Source organism: Poeciliopsis prolifica, unplaced genomic scaffold (genome assembly GCF_027474105.1).
Source record: "Poeciliopsis prolifica strain line A6 unplaced genomic scaffold, Auburn_PproV2 SCAFFOLD057, whole genome shotgun sequence".
Lineage (NCBI taxonomy): Eukaryota > Metazoa > Chordata > Actinopteri > Cyprinodontiformes > Poeciliidae > Poeciliopsis > Poeciliopsis prolifica.
Window position 1 is genome coordinate 1,841,975 of NW_026562432.1, and position 24,839 is coordinate 1,866,813.

At 39.7% G+C, this 24,839-nt stretch overlaps 1 protein-coding gene across 1 annotated transcript in view; it reads left to right on the top strand.

Annotated features, from left to right (window-relative positions):
- Window positions 1-4,430: 4,430 nt before the first annotated feature.
- The window catches only part of si:ch211-186j3.6 (neural-cadherin), a 295,346-nt gene continuing 274,937 nt past the window's right edge, over window positions 4,431-24,839 (top strand). Inside the window, exon 1 of the mRNA XM_055060057.1 lies at window positions 4,431-5,649. Within this exon, the coding sequence (XP_054916032.1) occupies window positions 4,623-5,649 (1,027 nt within the window). The 5' untranslated portion in view covers window positions 4,431-4,622. The remainder of the gene's footprint in view (window positions 5,650-24,839) is intronic.

Genomic DNA, 24,839 nt, shown 5'->3' on the forward strand with positions numbered 1-24,839 from the left:
TCCCTCTCACCTCCTTCAGACTAGCCAGCAGCCATTAGCAAACACCCTGGTGGAACTGCACATCTGCTGAGCTCATCATGCAGACTACCTCTCAGAGCAATGCTGGTAAAAAGCATTGCAAAAAGGTTAGTTGAGGAGCAACATTGTGATGAGCAGGAGTTTTTAAAAAGACAATTTCAAAGGTAAAATACTAAGTAAAATTTCTTTTAAGTAATATTTGATATATGTAGTATGTCTATAATAACTAAAGTTGATATAATTACTTGGTTGTGCTATAGAATGGAAAATAGATAATGTTACTGCTTTAAAGACGGATAGGTTCCATGCGCTGGTATGGGGAGGCAGCATCTGATTTTTACTTCGTATTTGAAGACAACATTATAACGACCAAGAAGAACAACGCATCAGTTTTTACGAGTGTAAATTTTGGTGAATTCTTTTTTAATGTTGCCTGTTTATTTGAGACATCAGTAGGTTGGTTTAATCATATTTCTAGTAACAGTTGTCTTTTGCAATGAATTCTCATTTCTCAAAGCATAAATTGCAGCCCTTTTTGAAAATTAGAATCGTGAAATCACAAGACTGATTCACTTCATATGGGACAAAAATGAATGAATGCAGAGACGTAAAATGACTTAGCGGTGTCCTTAGAAAAAGTGATGTCTCGTGTAAAACAAGCAAGAAACACAGGCAGGCTAAGTTCACCTTCACAGCAGCAGACTTTGAGAAAACACAACTTTCCTGAGACATTTGTCCCTCGTGGGCCCCCTTAAGTCATTGATAACTGCGGTAGTGGCAAAGACTTGTGGCTGAGGCTGAGACAACAAGTGTCACCGAGACGTGGAGCTCGGAGAGGAGTGTGACTCAAGCTGTCTGGTGGAATATGTTAATAGGACCGCGGCCTGGAGTGTGACTGGATGTGTGGCTGTGACAGTGCCAATTAGCACAAAGGCTGGAGATGTCTGTATGTTCTGTAGAGCTCCTACAGGACCCATCATTTCTCCTGTATCAACAAGAGTCACTATTTTGGGTTTTCGCCATGATATCTTGTTTTTAGACAAACAGATTTTTTATGTTCTGACAAATCCTCTCTGCAGGAAAAAGCGAAATCTCACTTATACTCTCTGGCCTCACACCAGCACAGTGAATGCTTGGGAGAACTCCACTTTAACTGCAAGTCTGATGCCGTGTTAATTATTTGGAAGATGACTTTATTGTTTGAATGCTCAAGTTTCCGTTCACTTCCTCACTCGAAAACGTGACTTTATTTTTATTTTTTTTCAGAGACATGACGGACTGAAGAGCTGTCAGTGGTACTGACGGGCCCGACGCTTTCATATGAATAACCAAGCAGTAGCTGCAGATGCTTCATGCATATGAACTTTCATTTCAAATCCAACAAAGAAGAATGTGAAGACACAAAGGGATCAGAGGAGGACATGATTCAGTGTGATGCTCACTGGGCCACAGTGGGCAGGATTCCTCCACAGCTGACCAAATCAGTCTTTATGTGCTTTATGCAGTCAGAATATCACATTTGAGTAATGATTATTTTTTTCTCTAGGAAATGAAAAATTAACACAAAGGAAATAATAATTTTCAAAAAGCATTTCATTTCTAAAAGTACGGAGCCAAAGGGTTTGTAGAGAATCTATTAAACAGATTAAAATCCTTTAGAGATGCGATTGCTCGAGCCAAATAGAAACACAGATGTTTTATTAATGACAAAATAGCAAATTCTAATTAAAATAAGCTCATACACACAGTTTAATTGTTACCCGTCAAGTGAACAATGCAGAGGGTGGAAAAGGCTTTTATGCGGTCCTAGATAATTGCTAATTAGAGGGAATGTAACTTTATTGCGGTCAGCATGAGCATTCATTTTGTCAGGGTGTAATGTGCAGAAGAACACATTCATTTCTTGAACTCACAGGTGAATCGAAGGTACGCACTTGAATGCATTTGAAAATTTGGTTTAATTCCAACGTCTCATATTAACGTTGCTGTTATTGCTGATAGTGATGTTATTAATATTTTCTCACCATTTTGGCATTGTGAGAAAATTACCAATATTTATTTATTTGTACATCAAACAACAACAAATTATAAGAACAAAGATTGCCAAATAAATAGAATAGACATGAGAAGAAAAAAAACGTTTTTGAGGAAACCCAGCCGATTTGAGGAGAGTATCTTTTCTGTCTAAAAGATATCTCATGTGCCGTTTCCTGATTGATTAGATTTCATGTTTGGTCAGCAGTGTCAATATTCTAATTCTGTTTTCAGCCAGTTCTCTGTCTCTATTAATAATGCCTTCCAGCAAAAATTGCAAGGTGGCATTTTCTCTGATTCTTTTTGTAAAGAAAGGTCAAGAAGACGGTAAAAAATGATCTTTTGTTATAACACATGGTGACAATTTGGGCTCATGGCATTTCCAGTTGTCTTAATCGCTGGCAACCAAAGGAATTTACTGGTTCAGTTTTATAAACACTTATTTGTTGGCCTCTGGCCATCCAATCTGATCACTTAGCAAATGTAAAACCAGCCTCCTAAACTCTCCAATAATTCAAAGACAAATTTATTTCCTTTTTAATTTCAAGCGGATAGCTTGTATCTTTAAGGATATTTGACATTTAAACAGTAGCAAGCAACAAGCAGGAGCTCCAACTTAAAGAGCTCCAGAAAACTGCTGAGAAACAAAGTTGTCCTCATGCAAATGTAAGTTTTACTGTTACAACATGATGATGTTTGTAAAATGTCAACATTAGAAAAATCCAATCCCAACAAATAGAAAAAAAGCTCTTCCAGTAGGATGTCCAAAAATAAGAGGGATGATTACTTCTTTTCTTTACGTAAGTTAGTTTGGAAAGCTTTCATCTGTGGAAAAGTGATAAATAAGGGAGAATAGCTCAGAATAGACACATTTCATGGCACTAAAATAACAGCTTTGTCATAAGGAAAAATCAAGATTTTCTTTTTCCCAACTGTGATGAATCGATTATTGATATAAGCTCATCATATTAAGCATGTTTTGCGATCAGATTATTAATTGGTTATCAGAAAAGTAATCACCAGATCAGTCCTACACTGTGTTGAAGGCCTGGGCTTTTCACATGTTGATGTTGGACAGATTATGTAACTGTAGGTTCGTCCTTTGCTATAAATGATTAAGGATTAGAATGCTATCATAGCATTTTAGGCAAAATAAAAATGTTTCTTTTCTGTTTTTATTTGGTAATTTGAATTTATTTATTATATTTCTAATGTATAAAATTGTTTGTGGTGAAAAAAAATCTTCAGAATGCGGCAGTATTTGATTAAACATTAAATTGTCAGAATAATAGACTTCTGAAATAATTGTTGTTTTTAGGTACTATTAGAAACAATTTCAACAAGTTGTGCATGGCTTTTGTGAACTCCTCTTAACTTTGTGATTTGTAATGTCACTGTGAGCCAGAGGGGGAAAACCTTCCTGTAAAACAAACAAAGAAAAAAAAAGTTTCAGGAGTGCTGATCTTAAACTTTGAAAACTGCACAGGTTGCAATAAGCAGAAGTTTAAATAAGCACAGAAGCACACAGCAGAGCTGCGCCTGTGAGGAGCTGACCGCGCTGCGCGCCTTGTATCCACAAATAGTCTCAGATTTATTAGTTCGACGCGACACCGAGTTGGCTCCGGTATTGAACTCGGTGACAAAGAAGCAATATGAGAAGGAAATACATACAAGAAAATAATGGATCTGGAATATTAAATTCAAGACTCCCTCACACACCCGGTGAAGACCAAACGCCGCCAAACATCAGCGGCTTGGAAACGCGTCCAAACCGGATTTGCCAAACCTCCGGTTTCCTGAATCCGTGAGCACGTTTATTCCCTTCGCCTTCAGAAGGCGTTTCGAGATGATTGATTTTTACATTATTTTAATCCAGAGGGCTGACGGGTTATTGGAAAGAGGAGTGATGGATCTAGATGCGCAAGACTGGGCATTGATCACCGGGAGAGGGGAGGTCGGCTCGTTTTCTCCAGGATCTTTCTGAGACGCCAATAAAAAACGCGCGTCAGCCGCGCACGCGCACGCGTCCCTGCACATGAAAGATTTTTTTTCTTGAAAGTTTCCCCCCTGCGCATCTCGTTCTAACTGATTAACCGATCGTACGTAACGCAAACGGTTCCGTGCCAGATCGTCAGGATGTGAGAAGAAATAAGTGGGATGTTGCGACTTATGAAACTGTTATCTATTTAGAAGGTGAGCGTGGAGCTGATTATTCGCAGATTTTTCCTTCTGTCTGCATGAGACAGATGGGTCGCAAAGGAAGCGAACGGAGGTAAGCGCGCACTCGTGTTGTAAGAAGCGGCTTTTTTTCTGGCACGCGCACACAGACAACGCTGCTGGTGAGGCAGCAGACTGAGGAGAGCAGGAGAGAAGGACGCACAACTCAAACGCGCATCTCTCACTTCCAGCTGGAGCATGCTGCCAGGAGATACAAGCGCTCCAGTCTAGTCAAAGTTTTTTGGATCACAGCGGACGGCGGGAGCCTCACATCCCCCCAAGGGATCTGGGAAGCAAGCATGGACGTCGGAGAGGCAACAGCGCTTTGAGCGGAGCCAAAGAGACATCCAGTCATGATTTGGGTCACGTTTTTACCCTTCTTGATGCCTTGCGTGACCGCGAACAGGACATCGGACCCTGTGCCGTTTTTTCACGGGCATGTGTTCGAGAACTCGTCTCCCGGCTCGCGGGTCAACGGGCTCAGCGTCCCACTGAAGCGACTCAACTCGCGCCGGCTGTGCGGCACCGCGCTGCCCGGCGCGGCGGCAGCGCACTATAAACTTCTGGGAGATGGGAGCGAGGACTTCCGCGTCTTTGCACACCACAAACGAGGGCATGTTCTGCTGAAGACGACCCAGACTCTGGACCGAGAGGAGCGGGCTGAGTACGCCCTGAGTCTGGGTCTGTGCTGCGGACAGTGCGCGGAAGGGGAGGACGCGTCCGAACTCGTGGCGTCCATCAAGGTGGACGTTCTGGACACCAACGACCACCAGCCCGTTTTCCCCAGCGCCAACATGAAGCTGGATTTGGACGATGCCACTGCTCTGCGCGCGGCGATCTGCTCACTGAGCGCGCGGGACGGCGACAGCGGCAAGAACGCGGAGCTCATCTACTTCGCCGAGCCCAAAAACGGAAGTTTCTACGCGGTGCCCAAAACAGGGGATATCCTGCTGGTGGACTCCATCCTCGGTCTGGAGAAGCCCATCAAGTTTCAAGTGTTTGCGCGGGACCGCGGCTGGCCACCCCGCACGAGTCAAGGTGTTTCCGTGGAAATAAACCCGCGACAATGGCCCGCCGCGCGCTCCGCGACCCCCGGACCACGGCAGCAAGTTGAAGCGCAAGCGCGGAGGTCCCGATCGGTCACGGAGGAGGAAACACCGGTTCTTATCAGCGTGTCCGAGGACGCGGGGATCGGTTCTGTCGTGGTGAATCTGAACCCGGTGAGGTTCCAGTCGGCCGCCTTCGAGCTGGTGGAGCCGGAGCTGGAGAGCTCCCCGGTCAGCGTGAGCCGGGACGGCGGCGATGTGGTCATCATGCGGAGGCTGGACCGGGAGACCGAACCTCTGGTGGAGATCACCGTCAGGGTGCAGGACAAGAGAGGTGAGCAGAGGCGCTCACACACGTGTGTGCGAGAGAGAGAGAGAGAGAGAGAGAGAGAGAGAGAGAGAGAGAGAGAGAGAGAGAGAGAGGCAGCGGAGCGTGGCGGTTTGCAGTGCGCTTGTCTGGAGTAGAAAATGTGTGCAATAAAAAGGATTTACAAATAAACTCTGTAAATAGAAGTTTATACATGCAAAGTGCCTGTTTTTTTTACTTTCTTTTTTCCCCCTTTTTTACCAAAGCGCGCAAATATGCGCAGCTAGAACTGTGTTGATATGGGCAGTCAAAAAATTGTCTTAAGTATTATCATTAATATGCTATTAATAATGTATTAATAAATGTATAGCTGATTAACTGCGTGACAGTGACTTGAATTACAATCATTGTCAAACAAAAGACAATACACAGAATTTGAAACATTATTATTACTGAAAATTCTTGTCATCTCAGTCAGACATTGTGGAGGTTCTGTTGTCTTGAAGCTCGGCTGGCCCAAGTTACAAGCGAGTTCTGGGAATCCACATGCGATATGTTCACAGATACATCACCTACACACATTAAAGAAAAGTTTTATTGTTTTCAAGTCATTCTAAATGTCAGTCCACAGAGCTATTTTCTGAATATTTCTTACCTGTGTCTAAATACTTGATGTTCCCATCAGCACTGCATCAAGTCAGTGTGGAGTATTTCTTCTTGTTATGTAACTGTGGTGACGGTGGGAAAGTATTGAATTCCTCTCTGGCTCAGTTTAAATAGGTAACAAGAGATAGAGTTTATAAAACCTGGGTTTTATTTTGGTCGTCCACTTCCGATTATCGGCTAGGAAATTTGCATATTACCTAAATAAATGGCTCTGAGCTAAATGTGTAGCATCAATACAATATTAGGATTGATAAGAAAATATTCAGTTTCACAGAAACAGCTTCAGCTTTAGCGTGCTATCTCAATATATGGTTGCAGCTAAGTCTCTAGCTTGAAACTCACATTTATAAATGCATGAAAAACATACAAATCAAAGTGAAAATTTGAGCAAATACTTTCCCCTGTTTTAACATCAATCTCTGAATATAATGTAAAAAAAATCCCTGTAGAATTTTTTATAGCAGCCTTACTGTAATTCTGTTACTGTTTTACTCTGATTTTATTGCAAGTTTACTTACAGTTTTTCTGCAATTTTACCCAGGCAGCACAGATCGGTGTGATTTGTGCATGTGAGACTGTAAACTAGATGTGCACAACGTTGGCTAAAAACCCAACACAAGGAAGTTGAAACTGTTCAATTCTTGTTGCTTTCTGCTGTCGTGTAAAAAGTATTTTGCTGTTCGTAGCTCCCCATGTGTAACACATTGCTGTGAACTAGATAACCCTCGGCGGGAGACAGGCTCTGATGTCAAAATAGATGAATATGTAATATTAATGCATTAAAATGTTCATGTTAATCACGTGAGCTAACGCCTTACTGTTGACTCCTATGTGCGAGAGAAAAAAAAAAACATTTGAGGCATCCTACACTCAAACAACTTCTACAAAAAGACCAGAATATAGTCATCTGCATATTCTGGGTGAACTGAACTGAAAAGCACTTGTGTTGCACATAAGGCTAGCTGAAAGATAACAAAAGTTAGCTTTAGCAAACAAGCAATAATAGCTCAGTATAACCACATAAAATATATTTCCGTGCACAAACACAAAACTGCAAAACAATGTTTTTTTAAAAAAGTACTTACCCAGTACTCATTGTTGACCCGCCCTTTGGCCTGTGAACGTTCACCTCCAGCCGGTAAAAATCCCACAATACATTAAAAATTTACAGTACAGCTGTAAATGTCCGCACATGATCTAGTGGTTCATTCACGTCCCATACACTTTCCATGCACATTTCAGATCACAGTAAAAAGCTGTATTTTCAAAACCCGGTCACCTTACTGTGTTTTCATGCTGTAGTTTTTGCAGCCATTTGTTACAGTGTATATGAAACATGTGGAAGTGAATGTTTTAGTCAGTGATGCTGTGGTGAATGGTGGGATGAACTGGGGGAACCCAAATAAAATTCTCCTTCGGATCCCATATAACCTGAGGGTTTGGTGTTTGTTGCATTTCTAAATATGACTAATGAGGAAACTCATCAGTGGACAGTCAACAACCTGAGGTCTGACTCATGGAGATTTAAAAATGTGTGTAAGGTCTACTGCTAAGAGCCACACATTCCAGCTTGTTGTGGGTTAAGCGGTGTCAGAGTGTCCCAAAGCGGTCGCAGTAGAGGTTAAAGTGAGCGACATTCATCAATGCCGGCGGTGATGATTCATGCGCCTGGATAAATTAGGGCAGAGGAAATGTGCCTGCTGCTGCTGCTGACAGCGGCAACAGATGCTGGGATGTCAGGGGAGACGCACGGCGCGTAGCGGCCGTCACAGCAGCAGCTTCATTATCACCTGCACATCCGCAGCAAGAGCAAACACACACTGCAACCTACCAGCGGTTTCAGGAATCACCTCAGCACAGAAGCTTAAAGTTATAACGTAGCAACGTTGGAGTTGTGAAAACGTATCTCTGTTTGCTGAAGTTATCTGAGACTTCCCTTGTTCTGGTTAGCAGCCCTTGAATGGAGTCACACAGTCAATGCAAACTATTGGGTTTGGTAATGTGGGTTATCCCAGAGCAGGAGAGCTGATCCTGCTTCTGGGACGGGGTCGGCCCAATAGGATGGATTGTCTGAATCACTTGAATGAACTTCGCCGTATAGATCCAGTGTTGCCTGCTGAGACCCGGACTACAATTAGAGCTGATTTGTTGCTTTTTATTATTAGGAGGCACTCAGGTGAGAGTTTTGACATCTTTTTTTACAAGGACATGTTGTTCTGGGCCAATATCCAGACTTTTTGTAATTATAACAAGTGCTCCAAAATCTGCCATATGATGAAATATGTTGTAGCTCGTGTGTGTGTGTGTGTTTGTGTGTTTTCTTTAAATACTCTTTTTCTGTCAATAATAATAATTACTCTAAAAGACTAACAAGTTGTTTTATGTTTGGGAAACTGACGGTCTGACGGCCTCGCTGTATGACCAGGACCGGGGCAGCCAGAACCTTTCAGTTTGGGGAAATGTTCCTGAAGTAAAGAAAGGTGGACTGTTCCCCCAAGGTCAGAAGATTCCTTTTGACTTTTCAAAGGGCTGTACTGCAGTGCTAAATCTTAATCGCCTCTCCTGCTCATCATCTGACACATTGAAATCAGCTTTTATTTAGAGAGTCGCATGGGAGAAATTGTGTCACTTTGTTTCCAAGGAGGCGTTCTCCTCCCCTTATGGACTCTAGGCCAGAATCAAACTATTTGCACACAGCTCTGTGCAGGGTGTTGTGTGATTGATCATAAATTTGTGTAATGTAGAAATGTGCCCAGACTGCAGTGTTCGTATTTCAGTTTGACTGATGCACTTCCACTCCACTTTTGAGGAACGTTTGTCAGAAGCGTTGAGAAATTACGAATGTTTGTACGATTCTTCACAAAATACCTACAGTAATCATTCAGGCTAAAAACTCCTGAATGGAAGACACAAAGTCGTTGTTTATGGAGGAGACTGTCTGCCCAAAGGTTTCATCAGTATGGGGACGCCCTCCATACACTGAAAGGGGAGAGATATCCCCAGTTGGTCTGAGAAATATGGTGAAGCATGTTTTCTTCCAATGACATCACATGGACATGTCTGATTTTAATTGCATTTCTTCTATAGTGGAAACACTGCAATTGTGAATTTTTTTCAAGACATTAGCAGAATATCGACAAAGATGGGGTCCTACTTACCATTTCAATAAACTGCGACCACAAAGTCTTTGTCCCTGCAGTTTGCTTCACCAACATTCTGCTCACCTCTCTTGTTTCTGTTCTAAATGCAGCTATTATCTGAATCGTGTTTCAGATTTCAGTGTAAACACCCAGACATGAGCCTGAGTTATGAAGATGTTAAACCCAACGTGTTTAGTGGACGGAAAGTTTGCCCTCATGATGTCTTGCTGTTTGTATTTTTGTATAAATGAGATACACCATGATGTGTGAAATGGCTTAGTGACTTTCAGCATTACACACACGTCACATATTGTTCTTATCTGTCTAAATCCTCTTCTGACCGGCGCTCATCTCATTCGGTTCATTCGGGTCACTCATTCAATCTTCGCTGTGTCCCGCCTTGCTCCTGTATTTGAATTTTGATGCGTTTTCCACAAGATGCAGCTCAATATAGACTTTTGTGAGGAGGATCAGTGAAAATGTAGCCTTAACAGCTTTTTAAAGAGCTGAAACGCCTAACCATTTAGGAGTTTGATGTGCCGGGTGGAGCGGAGGGGACTCAGGACGGATTGCGTTTCTGCGACCTCACGTTTTGTTTTTTTCCAAGTTTTATGCTAAACAACTTCAAGTTTTCATTTTCAGGCTTAGAAGGTGGACAGCAGGGGGGAGGCAGGTCAGGCTGGGATTGGCGTCTCAGACGCTAGGAACGGAGCATTCGTTGGGTTGTTGATGGCTCACTAGAGAAGTCTCTTAATCCACATGGAGTGGAGAGTCCTGCCGGAGCCTTGACCTCCCTCCATCTGTTCCCATTATCCCTGTAATCCCATCTCATTCTCTCCGTCTGTCTCTGTCGCACTTTCTCCCTTCGCTCGCTTACTCTCTTTTTTGTTTTTTTTTATAATTTTTATTTTTGCTCCCACTTGAGGGATTTTGATATGAGTGGAAGCACAATTGAAGAGTGCAGCAGGGAATGCTTCCGATCTGATTCTTGGAGGGATAAAGGTGTGTGTGTGTGTGTGTGTGTGTGTGCGCGTGTGTGTGTGTGTGTGTGTGTGTGTGTGTGTGTGTGTGTGTGTGTGTGTGTGTGTGTGGTGTGTGTGTGTGTGTGTGTGCGTGTGTGTGTTTCAGACTGGATGTGTGTGTGATCTGTCAGGATCTTAGATAACTTCCTCCTCTCTGAGTTTGTTGCCTGTTTGTGTCAAAGCTGTCCTATATAACTCAGGTTATTGTTCACCAAACATCGCGGCTCTCGCTCATTCTGACTTCTCTTTGCTGTGTGTTCACACGGGCCTGGCGCGGTTAAGATTAGGATAAATCTCCTGGGGACCCAATGGAAGTCGTTGCCACGGCAAAAGTGAGCTTTCCATGGTTCTAACAGGGATTGTTTATAATGCACAGCTGTTCTATCTTTAAGACAGAATAATAACACTATCTGCTCTTTCATTGCTCCAGCATAGACCCGAGTGTGTTTATGCACACAGGATTTGGGTTTGATATCTCCACTTGTTTAATGCCGTGCCAGCCGCAGTAAGAGCATCAAGCGAGTGCCCCATTAATTTCCCCCAAAGCCTGTTCCTCCCCCTTTAAAGCAGCCTAGATGAGGCTGTTCTTTGACCGCAGTAACTCCTGCTGGCGTGGTGATTAAGGAAATGATTCATTTGGTTAATTAGTTGAGTGATTAATTTATTAGGTTACAGGAGGATCTCTTTTTTTCCCCCTCTCGTCTTTCAAGCTTTGAGGAAGAGAAGTGACTTGCAGAAGGTTTTTTTTTTTTTCTCCTGTGTAATCTCTTAATTTCTTCTTCTGTCTCAATTAAGGTATGATCATCTGTCATCTTCACATTATCCAGCCAGCCCTGCATCAAGTAGATAAAAGTTTAGTATTGTGCCTTTTAGCTAATGATTATAATGCACTTCCTTTGTTGTAAGCACTGTTCTGGCATGGACTGCTCTGGACTGAAGGCCTGCGTTTTCAGTCGAAAGTCGACACACCCCATTAATATGTCAGAGTTTTGTGATGTGAATTTCAAAAATGCTGCACCAACCTCAGCTGCTAAGCTGAGCTAAACTAAGCTAAAAGAAAAAAAAAAAAAAAAAAAAAGAAAACATTTTGCAGACATGAAAATCTGGTGTTCCGTGTTGGTTTTGACGTATGACTGGACTCAATAAAATCCTTTCCTCATCCTCTTTCAAGCAGAGATTTTCAGTCAAAGCTCTCTGGTATTTTATGTTCTGTTTATAAATTCATCCTCCTGGAAAGAAAGTCGAGTTCCATCTAAAGAAAATGAACAACAACCAGTTCAGTTCAGTTTTACTTCTCTTTATTTTTAACATTATTATCAACATTACCAAAATGTTGATAATTTGGTAAATTATCAACATTATGTACACAACCACAATGGTGACAATCAGTATTGGATACACCTCTTAGTTTTTTTGTTTTTTTTTCATCATAAATAATGCAAATCTCTAACGTTAAGAAAAGTTGAGATTGACTAGATTAAGTAGAGTAGATGCCATGTATGAACTCAATAGAGCGTAATTGATTGTTTCACATTTGTACTCAGAAAAAGTCCCGACATTTGAACAGACTTATACCTTAATAAAAGGAGTGTACATATTCAAAAGAGAGACACTGTATATAGCAGAAATAGTCTTCATGTCCAGATCACAGGGTTCTAAAACACTTTACAAGGTTGTAAATGACCAGGCATGTTGAAAGCATGTAAGAGGGGATCATTTGTGTGACTGGATTGAATTGACATTGTGTTTTGGCACTTTGTAAATATATAATGAATATGGTGACTGTTACTCATCCAGTCCATTAAGATCTTTAAGGACTCTCTTTACTGTACACTCATCTCTAAAATTAAAATAAAAGGATTTGTTTTAAAAATGGAAATTCTTGGGCGATTCCATATTTCCTCTCCTTTTAACCAGATGTAACTGGAAATGCTGTACAAGAGTCATTTCTTTTTATCTTTCTTCCTCAACTGCTAAATAAATCATTGTTTTTGTATGTACTTTTCTTTTTCTTTAATAAAAACAAGTGGTAGAACATTCTCAGAGTGTAAGAATCCATGTTTTTTCTGGTCCAGTTTTCAGATTTTTCTAAGAGAAGAAAAAAAAGCTGAGAGCTGCACAGAAGCTGAAGTGTTACAGGAACGATAATGTTGGCAATCCTTTCACACCAGAAGAAGATGATTCAGGGAGTTTTAAGTAGTAAATTTTTATGGGCAATAAATTGTTCCAGAAATTATTGCAGTAAGTGATAATTGTGACCATTTTGAACTAATAGGATAAAAATATCATAATGACACCAGGACACCATTTAAACAATCAATAAAATAATTTCTAAAGAAGATTCACCTCTGGAACTGGAAAATATTTTAAATAAACAAAACAACTGAACAAACCAACAACAAATAAAATGGATTATGAATTATCTGTAAACAAACCTTTCCTACAAAATATATTAATTAACAGACTCAGACAAGGGAAGCAGACAATAAAGCATTTAAGACTTTGGTTAAAAAAAAAAAAGAAAGACCTAAAGTGTCAAGTTACTACTGAGAGCTGGGTGTCAAATGCTTGCAGCATTTTTCAAAGTGCTGGCTTTTCATAGACATTGATCACCTCTTTAGTGATTAATCAAACTTTTCTTTGTACTCACCATTTTGCCCTGGCAGTTTTTGTGTCTTGTTGATGGAACAGTGAGTTTGGACAGATGGAGACAACTAGATGAACTAATAATTAATAAGCAAAATGTGCTTATTAATCTTTTTTTTTTTTTACAGAATATGATCCAGCTGATGCCAAAAATAGCATATTTACAAACAACAAAAGTTTTTTTTTTTTTTTTTTTTTTTTTTTTTTTTTTTTTATCAAAATGCATATTTATGTGAACCGTTTTGGACATAAAACCATAATGGACAAAGCAGGTTTCCCAGCTATAAAAAGAAAAGTAATAATGAACAGATCAGCTCTTCACCGTGTTGATGTTCAGTCCGACAAACTGATATTGATATCAGTCTGTGAAAAGCTCAGAATGGCCTCAGCTTTTCACATGTTGATATTAAATGTATTTTTTAGTTGCAGGTGCATCCTTTATCACAAATGACCATGAATGCTATGTTATTGAATTTTAGGCAATAAAATGATTCATTTTGTAATTAATGTTTATGTATTTTTCAGATTGTATATAATCAGTTAAATCGATGAAGTGAAAAACCTGAAGAATGTATCATTTTTAAATTGGATTAATCAATGGATTTGTTTGTCAAACTTTATTTTAGATTTTTAATTTGAACATACACAACACACACTGACAGACCACAACACGTCCATCACAAGGAAAAAGAAAAAGCAAAGGCAAAAAAAAGTACATGAAGCTATAAATAAAAATAAATAAAAATGTTGAATAATAGCTTAAAGTAAATTATGGCTGGTATGAAAGACAGACAGCTTCAAATCATGTTTCACTACAAAAATGCATAATGATGAAAGATGGAAAAGTATATGAATCAACAAAGAACAAACTAAATATACTGACTATAAACAATTAATTGTTATGATGTTCAATAAAATAATGGATTGAAATAATTGTTATGCACTGAATATGCATTAAAAAAATTATGATCTAAAAATATATCCTGACCATTTTAAAATGTTCTTCAACTGAGTTTCTTGTTTCTATTGTTGGTTTAATCTGTCAGAAACGTGAGCCACTCAGACCAGCGTGTCGTGTGAACTGAGCCTGGAAGCTCCGGATTCAGATAGATGAAGAGAAACAGCTGCTTTTAATCAAGACAACAGTTTGTTGTATAACAGTTCTTTATCTTTTTCTATCTATAGCTGCTGAACTGAACTCAGAAGCTAAGTGTCTCCTAACACAGCAAACAACTAAAATGTGACCTTAGTGTTTTCAGTCTGGGAACTGCGAGGTGACACCCATCCCCCCCCCCCCCCTCCACACACACACACACACACGCACCCATACACGCTTTGGGCTGAGAAGTGCCTTGTTTTGCAGGTGACCAAACTACTGTACAGCATCATGACAGACTGACATCTGCATATGTTGCTGGTCTTTTGTGTGAGTTGAGGCAGTCCTGTTCTTTTAGAAGAGCATTAGTGGCTCATACTGTGCCCATGTACGCATTCTCAGTGCTTAATAACCTGCATCAACACAAAGAAGCTGCATGTATTTTTGGCTCTGGCACAGAATCCAGTGTTTTATCCACAGGAGCTGTGGTTTTATCAAGGACTTTCACTCCGACTACACTGCAGCTCACAGCAGTCTGTCATTTACTCTGTAAATGCTTTTCTCTCCCTTTTTTTGTCCTACATGTTTACTGTGTGCCAAATGATTGTTGTTTCTTTTGAATCACAGTTCTGTTTTCTTTTTATCAGGTGTATTACTAGTAGTTTTCCACCAAAGCTTGAAATCTGCTCTTCACATTCCCGGTGTATTCCTAAAATCACATGCAAGAGGTGGATACACATTTACCTGACTCACTTGTTAACGCAGAAAGAAAACAATGTGTTGCTTACACCTCGTCTTTTAGCACTTTGCAGAAATCTTATTCTCTGCATCACATGCTCTGAAATGTGCGATGGAATTGCTTGTTGCTCTCTGATTGAAGCGCTGACAGAAAATTTAACATATAAATTACTAGCAAAACACATGGGAGAATGTCATTAAATGTAGCATTTCATTTTTTACCAAAGAGACAGAATTTTCTATTGGGAAAGATCCAACTTGGAGGAGAATTCACAGTTGTTGCATCCTCCCCTTCAAATCTAATATGGCTGCCTTCCATCTAAAACATAGTGATTAATGGAGTAATAAACTGCTAACCTCAAGGTGATGAACATATGCCACTATGACTTATTTATGTGTATTCCGGATGAACTGCATGGATCATAATGGAATAACTTTGCTCCTATCAGTGGTAAGAGTTATGAAAAATGATGTCTAAGTTAGATAATTACATCTATAGTTTATACATAAATTTGAATATTTTTAATAACTACAAGCAAAAAACAATTGATAACAATTAAACAAAAAACAAACAAGAAAATAACAAGCAAAACACAAAACAAAACAGAAAAAACTGCAAGCAGTTATTAACAGTTCCAAGCCGCCCCGGGGGGCCGGGGGGCCAGGGAGCTGAGGCCGGGGGGCCAGGGAGCTGAGGCCGGGGGGCCAGGGAGCCGGCCGGGGGGCCGGGGGGCCGGGGGGCCGGGGGGCCGGAGGATCGGGGGGGCGGAGGGGTCGGGGGGCCGGAGGGCCGGGCCAGCCTGGTGTTTCCTGATTTCTTTGCACTTCCACTGAGTTGAGAATTTTCAAAATAAATGCATGTAAATGCAGTCTGTGAATAGTTAAACATGAAGTTACCATACTAACATAAACTCTGTATAAACTGCCAATTTTCCAATCACCATACAAATATTGAACTTTTTTAAGAATTTTGCTACAAAAGAGCTTCTAAAAATAGCATGATTCTGATGACTGTGAGGAATTTAAGTTGCCATGTGGCTTCATCTGCTTCACTTATGGGATGGCAAAAATCAAAGTTGAAGAGATTAAACGGATCAAAACCCTGTTCTGGACACTGAAGCATGAAATGAACTGAAAAGGGCAGTTAGATCTGTTGAACTTAATCATATGGGTGTTCTTTATAAAGCTGAAGAGTTAGACTGACATGTGCAGTAAATGAAGCTGAAGCTCAAATATGGAGAGAAGCATAAGGACTGGATGGGGAGAACCAGGGAGAGCCTCAGTAATCAGAAGAGCTGAAGTGTCGACAGGGCTAACTTGCTTTGGTCAAGCGAAGTTATAGATATTTATCTAAAAATGATGGCACAGTGCCTGGAAGTCCTATAACACACGCTTCATCTTTTTTGTTATTAGTCACTATGTATCCATTCTTATTGTAGTGTCATTTCCTGTTCCCCCTCTGTCTGCCTGGATTTATAAAACAAACACGCAGAAATGATTTTTAAAAAGATTTGTCTCTCTCTCCATCCATCTTTGTCAAAAACTCTGCAAGTGTTTAGCATCGTTTTTCCTTCACTAACAAAGCAATTTCTTTCACCGATTTGGACAGTATGCCTCCAAATCCAAATGAAACACACATCCGGAAGCCACCTTTTCTCAGCTTGATCTAAGTGTTTTACACCAAGCATGTGCATACAGGCCCTATGTGGATTTTTCTGGACTCACAATGGGAAATGGGACACATAAGTGATGGGAAAATTACTTGAGGTGTCACATTTCTGGGTATTTTCCTGACCAAAATGCAGAACCCAATGCAGGACCCCAAATGAACAGTAAGAAAAAGATTTATTTGACAAATAAACAAGACTGTAAACAGTGATGGGTGATTCGGGTCTCTTGGTTCAGGACTCTCTGAAAAGTGGAAAAGCAATTAGCAAGAGGTGTGAATCTGGATATGAGTCTTGCAAGGAAGTGCAAGACTGTATAGAGAGGAGGTTGAACCAAGAGATGGGTGGAGGATGCTGGTGAGAGATGTTCGGTGAAGTCAGACGATTTGAGGTCTGGCAGTGCAAAATCTGAATGGCTGCAGTCAGAGGGGAGATGGGCAGTGGGCAGCCAGGTGGCAGCTGAGATTGGAGGATAGAGAATGCTCTGGTGAACAGGAGTATGTATACATGAGTGGAAGGCATAGGGAAGAAACGACTGAAGGCTCTGAGATCTGGGAAACTCAAGATGGTTTCAGGATTGACTCGACCAAGAAGGTTGATCATCTATCAAAGGCTGACAGTGCTTTATAACCATCATACTGCCCACAGTAAGATGATTATAAAGCACATTTTATACACCTCGTGCGGCAGGTTATCCCAACATCTCCAACAATGATCTCACACTCACACACAGGATCCTGACACAAGGCCTTACTTTGATTCCGTTTGGGCAATTCCTCCAGTGCTCTGTGGTTCCCTTTGCTCCCTTGGCCCGTATCAATGCTGAATAGGCAAATTACAGATTGTTATGTAACTTCTGGTTTTCATTCCATTTGGTACCCATCTGTTAGCTACTTAGCTACTAGTGGTGGATGACATAAATGTGAAGTTTTATCACAATATTTTGAGATACCACTGTGATAACAATAAAAGTCATGATAAGAACTGTTTATTGCTGTCTGTATATGACTGCATGGCACAAATACTTCTCTGGATAAACACACTATTTGTAATATATTTATTCAAGACAACAAACTGCATAAAGAAGTCTAATTTGTTTCCACAAAATTCAGACACTAACTGCATTTAATCATATTTAGAAATATATTGAAACACCCTTATTGGGAAAGCAGTGGAATAAAATAGTAAAAATAAAATTCCTGACAATTTCTTTTTGTGATAACGATAAAGTGAAATCTCATACGAATCTTCTAAGATTTTTTTTAATATAATAAATGATGCAATAAAAGCCCACCCTTATGTCCTATCAATGTGGACCGATATGTAAATTTTACTTGGGTAAAAGGTACTTCTAGGACTCTGTCCTGTACTGTACGCCCAAAGTAAAATCTCAGAAATCAGAAGATGAAACAACATGTCTGACTTTTCCTATAACTTCATGGGACATTATCATCCAGTTTCATCACACAGTTTTATTTGTGGTTGTAACCTGGCTGATATGTGACCTGATGTTCTTTAATGATAAAAGCTGAGTAAAAATTATTTTTAAAATAAATTCTTATTTAATTTCAACATAAATAATTCAGTTTCCCAACTGTTAAAAAATATCCCATTTTAAATTGGCTGAATGAAGTCTGAAGAACTTTCTTCCATTCTGTATCAAAAGATACTTTAGAGGTTTAAAAAGCATAGACACTCATCTCACAAAATAGTCTACATAATAGACTAATCCTTTATCGGCGTCATTATAATTTTACTCGCCTCGTATCTGTTAAACCACAAAGACGGGGAAGAAAACACAATGTTTCAAAAATAGGGATTTGAATCAGTCACCACAGCTCAAGCAGATTATGACCTAAAACATCAACATTTGATGCGTCAGAATGCTCATTCTACAAACACGCTCTGCAGAAAGAGAAAAGATTCAGAATCTGATATGTAAGTTGGCCCAAATGCAAAATGTTAATTGGCATGCAAGTGATTCTGTTGACAAGAAGATGGCAAATCCAAGAGGGCAAAAGTTGTGCCACCATGAGCCAGATCGGTGTATCCAAGCATTTTTGTTTAAGTCACAACACATCAAGAAAGGATCATCAGATTTTTGATGATGTGCATCAGCACACAATGCCATCTGTGCCTGTCGTCCAGAATCAGGTATTGGATTCTTTACAACATTTGCAGTATGGCAGGATGTGAGTGGGTGCCCCCATGTACTGGCCAGGTGGTTGTATCGGGCCACTGCCCAACAGACCACATGCAAACCCAAAATGTGACTCATACCAAACTCCGTCATGCTGTGTAATGCTGTGTAAGGACTCATTCATACCGCCCTGTCTGCTTGGCTGCACAGCTTGTGGGACATACATTTCTTCTTCTGTGGTTGAAATTATTGATAGCACCATTAGGCATGTCACACTAAATAAATCCATTAATCACATAATAAATTAAAGCAAGCTCAATAACTTCAATTTGTATGATTTGTTGTTTTTCTCTCTCTTTCAAAAACTGGAAAATCTGGTGTTTTGGTCTCAACCAGCCCTTTTTGGAAGACAATATTTCTTTACAAAGACTTAAGAAAGTACTTTATTTGTTTTGTTTTCTGTTGCTTTTGTTCATTTATTTGGGATATTTAAAATGTCTCCCAGTTCCAGTATCACATGTTAAAAGTTGCTTTAATGTTTAATCTTTCAGAATGTTTAATCTTTCAGAATGCATAAAAGCAACTTTTATGACAATTCTTTTCAAATTGTCATAACATTTCTTGAAAATGGTCTCAAAACAAAAGTAATGTCGTTTATCACAACAACTTCTGAGACAATTTATCACCTAGCAATATTTGTTATCTTAACTAGACCCAGCCCAGTATAACTGATACAAAACAATATGTTTTGAAGAAACTTGTTTGCCTCTGAATCAGTAGGAAGTGTGTCATTTTCATCTTGTGTTGGCACACGGCTTGGTGTAGTGATGCTGTGGGCAACCCCTTCCTTGTAGCAGCTTATCTGATGACTATCCAAACAGCGAGCCATTGCTGAAAGTCTGAACCTTTCAGATATGAACTTACAAGCCTGATACCAGATAGATTTGTCAAGTATGAGACAAAGATAACTGATTTTATCCCTCGAAATAGTTTTAGATTTCACAAAAACCCAGATGAAAACTGACAGAAGTTTTGCCAGGTCCTAGCAGCAGCAGTTGCTGTTGACAAAAAGAGAAATCCTGCAACCACTAAAATGTGATGCCTTTTGTCTATATTTTATGAAGAAGGAAGTTGTGTTCAGTTTCTTCTTCAGTGGTTTTCATGTTTCTTCCTCCAGTGGCTCTTGGCGCAGCGCCATCACAGGCGATGGTTTGGTTTTTTAAAGGGTTTGGTTCGTTTGACAAAGCTCGGTGTGAAAGCGAACCGCACCAACCTGAAAATGGAACAAATGTTACAGTTTTGGACCTAAGCTGAAGCGAGTCTACTGAACTCGGTTCAACTAGACTCAGGTGTGAAGACACCAAGACATAATACCACCAAAAGCATCAAAAAGGGAATTGAGCATCAAGTTTTTAATCTGGTGTTTTGGTCTCAACAACCCTTTTTCTGAATGACAATATTGTTTACCGAGACTTAAAAATGTCTCTGTACTTTTACTATCACAAGTGAAATCACAGCACTTTAGTGCCTTTAGTTCTGCAGATATCTGCAGCCCAAATATTTGTATTCTCACTGTGTGAGCGAGCCAACAGTGGCAATAGTACCCCCAACAGGGAGATTAATATTACAGGTAAAAGAAGAAAAAAACAGCAGTGATGCTTGTTCTTTAATAGAGCATTGAAGTCTGCTGGGTTCCCCAGTTCAACAATCTGTCTCTGAGGAACCACAAGAAACAAAAGCTGCATTCTTGATGTGCCAAAATCTTGCAAATCTAATAATTTACATGAATGAAACCTGGTCTGCATATGTTGAAATCAAACGTAATTTAAGTGTTTCAATGTGTTTACTTTTTCTTAAAGCATTACTTTTCCTAAATGATTCTTCTCTTCTTTAATTCACAGAATAGGTATTCTCATTTAAAGTGTACTTACAGAAGAAACAAAACAAACCACTCTAATCAATTACACAGTATACATTGTAAGCTCTTATCAAATTACTGTATAAATTATGCCTATTGTGTTTTTATAGAGGCATTTGTCACTGCCCCCTGATTGCTTTGTGCCAACCTGCCTTGTCATCTAATGGATTCCAGTATGAAGACAACAGGTGAACATGTGATCAGGCTCAGCTGGAATCGTGATGAGAAGACGATCTGGCACTGTTCATCATACCTGCCTGATAAGGCGAAGGTCTCAAAATAACAATAACTGAAGGCATAAGTTCAGCACAACTAAAACATGAGACATGAGGTTTGTGTCCTGATTCTGCACCAAGAGAAGTCAGAAGCAGTAAATCTAGTTGTAAACAAATTGAAAATGATGTTTCTGAAACTTCTGAACTGATGAAGGAAGTGTGTGTCAGTCTGTGTCACAATCCCTCCACTCTGAGTTCCCATTCCACATCCAAACATATTTCTCTACAGCTGCAGTCAACGCTCCACAAAACAATGCTTCTATTAGTTGTACTTTCTTTCTATGAACTTCCTCCATCTTGTTATGATGTGGTTTTATTTTCAGCTTCTGTTATTGAATAACTTTCAAACCGATGCGATGCACAGTCGGCGGCGTTTGTTATTTCCACTTATTAAATTATTACCAAAGATGGACTATGTTGCTCCACATTTGTGTGTGTGTAACAAAGAACAGAAAACCTAGTGTCATTTTCTTTCCCCTTGCTCTGTGTTGCTGTATAACACACTGGAAAAGTCCAAAGGACATGAATAACTTTGCAGGGCACCGATTCTCATCCCAGTGAACTCATCATCACATGTATCACCTTCTTCCTTCACCCTGCAGAACTGTTAGACTTGTGTTGTGTTACCCAGAGTGGAAGCATGTTTCACCCACTGAGCAAACCGAGGCATTTAAAAATAGCACACAGTGATCTGATTTGACATATCATATCTTGTAATGGCAATGCAAATTCCTCCCGTTAACAATGAATGATTATTTTACTTCATTTCCAGGAGAGGACAGATGAAGATGACTCCCCAAAAAAAAAAATAAATAAATAAATAAAAATCCTGCAGTGCTGGCTCTCGGTGTTAATGCACGGGTCCATTTGCATAGTCGAACTATCCAAAAAGTTCATTATGAATAATTCATTATAGTTAGGAGCAATTCATAGAGCCAGTATCAGCTCCAGTTTCTATGCAGTAAATTAGATTTTTAGTAGGCTCCTCACTGATTTAATGGATTTCCCAGTGTTTTACACTTTTACCTCTGGTCTTATTGTGCCACAGTTGCTCCTGTGAGCTATGATGAATTAATGTTTCAAAATGGTGGTTTTATCATGTCCTACACAAATGTAAAGCAAATGGGAAGAGTGTCATGACTTCATTTGTGATACTATATTCAAGTAAGATATATTTTTAATGAAATCGTACCATTAATAGGACATGCAGGTCGGAAAATGATGTGAATTTATATGGGAAGGTTAGCAGTAGCAGCCTGGTCTACCAGAATATGGCCGAGCTAATGCTACTTCCCCTGCTTTGTTTACAGTTTAAATTGCTTTATACCTTAAAGTTTTACAGCAATAAGTCCTGACACCCATTTGAAACAAAATGTTCACATACACTGGATAAAGAACACTGTATAATAATGACATAATCTTGTTTTCTGACTTGTCTTTTCCTGTTTGAGGTCAGTAAGGATTACTAAAATTATTTTTGTTTCTAAATGCCATAAAAATGAGATATTTTTCAAACCTTCAAATTCATATTTTAAACATCAAGATGTTTTGATTGGTCCTTTCCAAAATGACAACGGTGGGACTGAATGTAATGATTGAAAAAACAATTAAGAAAATCCTCTTGCAATGAGGTGATGATTAATGGGCCAATATAAAAGTCTCAATATAATAATGTTGAGTAAAGATTTGATGTTTTCGCAGTATTACTGAATTACAAAAATATACAGCAAAAATGCATACAATAATCAGTTTTATTTATAACTGAACATACTGCTGACATTGCATATTACAATTTTATATAGTAATCATACTTATAACCTTTTTTGTTGTTTCATTTTAATACATATGTTGGAGTTAAAAATGAAAACAAAGACATAAAAATGATTAAAGTATTGATTTTGAAGTAAATAATCAGTTATTTCACTGGTTATTGTATGTTTTTGTTGTCCTGCTCTTTTTATTTCAATGTAAGTCTAACAGTTAGTTAGGTTACCTGCTCTAGGCTTTAGTTTGCTAATTTCCAGAAATGTTTCTCGTAGTTGTCCAACAGCGGTTTCACTGTTGGTAGGTGGCCCTCTTTCATTTTTCACACCATTGACTGATTATTACATGTTTATTACAACATCAAAATTTCTGTTTCGTGTAAGTTGGTTTCATTGTTCTGTGTGGAGGGTGATATTAAAATGGGAGCTTATATTGTTTTGACATTCTTAGCTTAAATTAGTGTATTTTTCTGGTCATGCAGTTGAAAAAAAGATGAAACTTGTTGCTTTCATTAACCATGATAATATTCTGATTCTCAGAGCTGTTGCTAACTGTGGTCCACATAAGGGAAAGTACTATTGGCCCTCTGCAACTATACCACTTAATAATGTAGAGGCGCCATGATGGCCATCAGAAGTGATGTGTGGGAGTATTGAACAAAGCCACTACGATTGTTTTCCCAAGATGTTTTTTGCCTTGGCTTCTACTTCTTCAAGTGGAGATAATTTGTCTGTGGAAGTAGAACGCCGAGACTGGCTCATAGAGGATAGTATTTACAAAAGTTGGAAATATCTAGCTTAACTAGCTGCTCCTTTCTGAAGTGTTTGTTGATTTGATCAAATTGCCAACTTTGCCTGAATTCACACCATGGGATTTGCTCCACTGTGTCATAAACAGCATATCCACTTGCACAACACAGACATGAAAGCTGACAAAGGTCTAACCAGTTTTTTTGTACATATAAGCATCACAATAATGAGGAATACTCTCCATAGTTACTAATAACAGTATGTGTTAATAATGCAATATTTGACTACATCTTGATAATCTTAATTACTTATGAAATACATGAATCTTGATCGTATCGTGGAAAAAGTGTTTGCTGCAGATACCCATCGCTGCCTTCCTTCCTCATCAGAAGCTTTACAATAAAATGACAAGCTTGATTTGCATCCTTGTCTATTTTTGCAGCCAAATCCCTATGACCATGTTTAGTGTGAAATCATCTAAATAAAAGTGTTTTTAGTCCAGTAAGTTTTACAGGAAAAAAAATTTGGTTTGATGTCCGTCATGGCGGAGTGGGCCGCTTCTGAAGAGCAGGACGTCATGTACAAAGGGTCAATACTCAACCAAAGATACAGAAGCACATAAACACTTCAAACGCTTCATTACAGGCAGGCTCTCTGTTCTGGTCAGAAATGTTGCGTAGGGGAAAAGGCGTTCTTTCCATCTGGTGAGTCACGGTGTCATTGCTGTTTTCCTGTTACCATTTGGTTCATCCTCTTCAGTCTCGTTCTCCGCTGTCACGTTTTCGCTTTGTGAACATTCTGCTTATCCTTGAAATACAACTTGACCTTGGCTCAGGCTTCACGTGAGTTCAAGCAAATTCAGCGAAGGATCGCAGGGGTTTTAGATTTAGGCCAAATGACCATGAAAGTACATTAAGAGACTTCAGCAGTTGCTTCGTCTTAATGGGGCTGTTTCATTTTTGCATTTTCTTCCCAAGGCCATGCGACCGATATGAATACTCTTGGAACAATGTTTGAGTCGGCTGCTCAGTCGGGAATATCTATGAAAACTGTTTAATTAAAAGAAATCGGGTGGTAATGTGTCAAGAACCTCTTTACCACACGCCTCCTACTCCTAAGAAAAGGTCGTCTGCCATGCTTAAATCATGTTGCCTCTGCAGCTGCTCTCTAATTGACGTGTGCATTGCTGTAATGTGCCGAGAGTAGCCTATTTATTTCTGTGTGGGCAGAAGCCACAAGGTAGCATCCTCATGTCTTGCCTTCCTGCCAGCTTCTTTGCTGCAACGGGATCAATTAGTGTCTGCATGTGTGTGTGTGTGTGTGTGTGTGTGTGTGGGGGGGGGGTGTGTGGGGGTGTGTGTGTGTGTGTGTGTGTGTGTGCGTGGGTGTGTGTGTG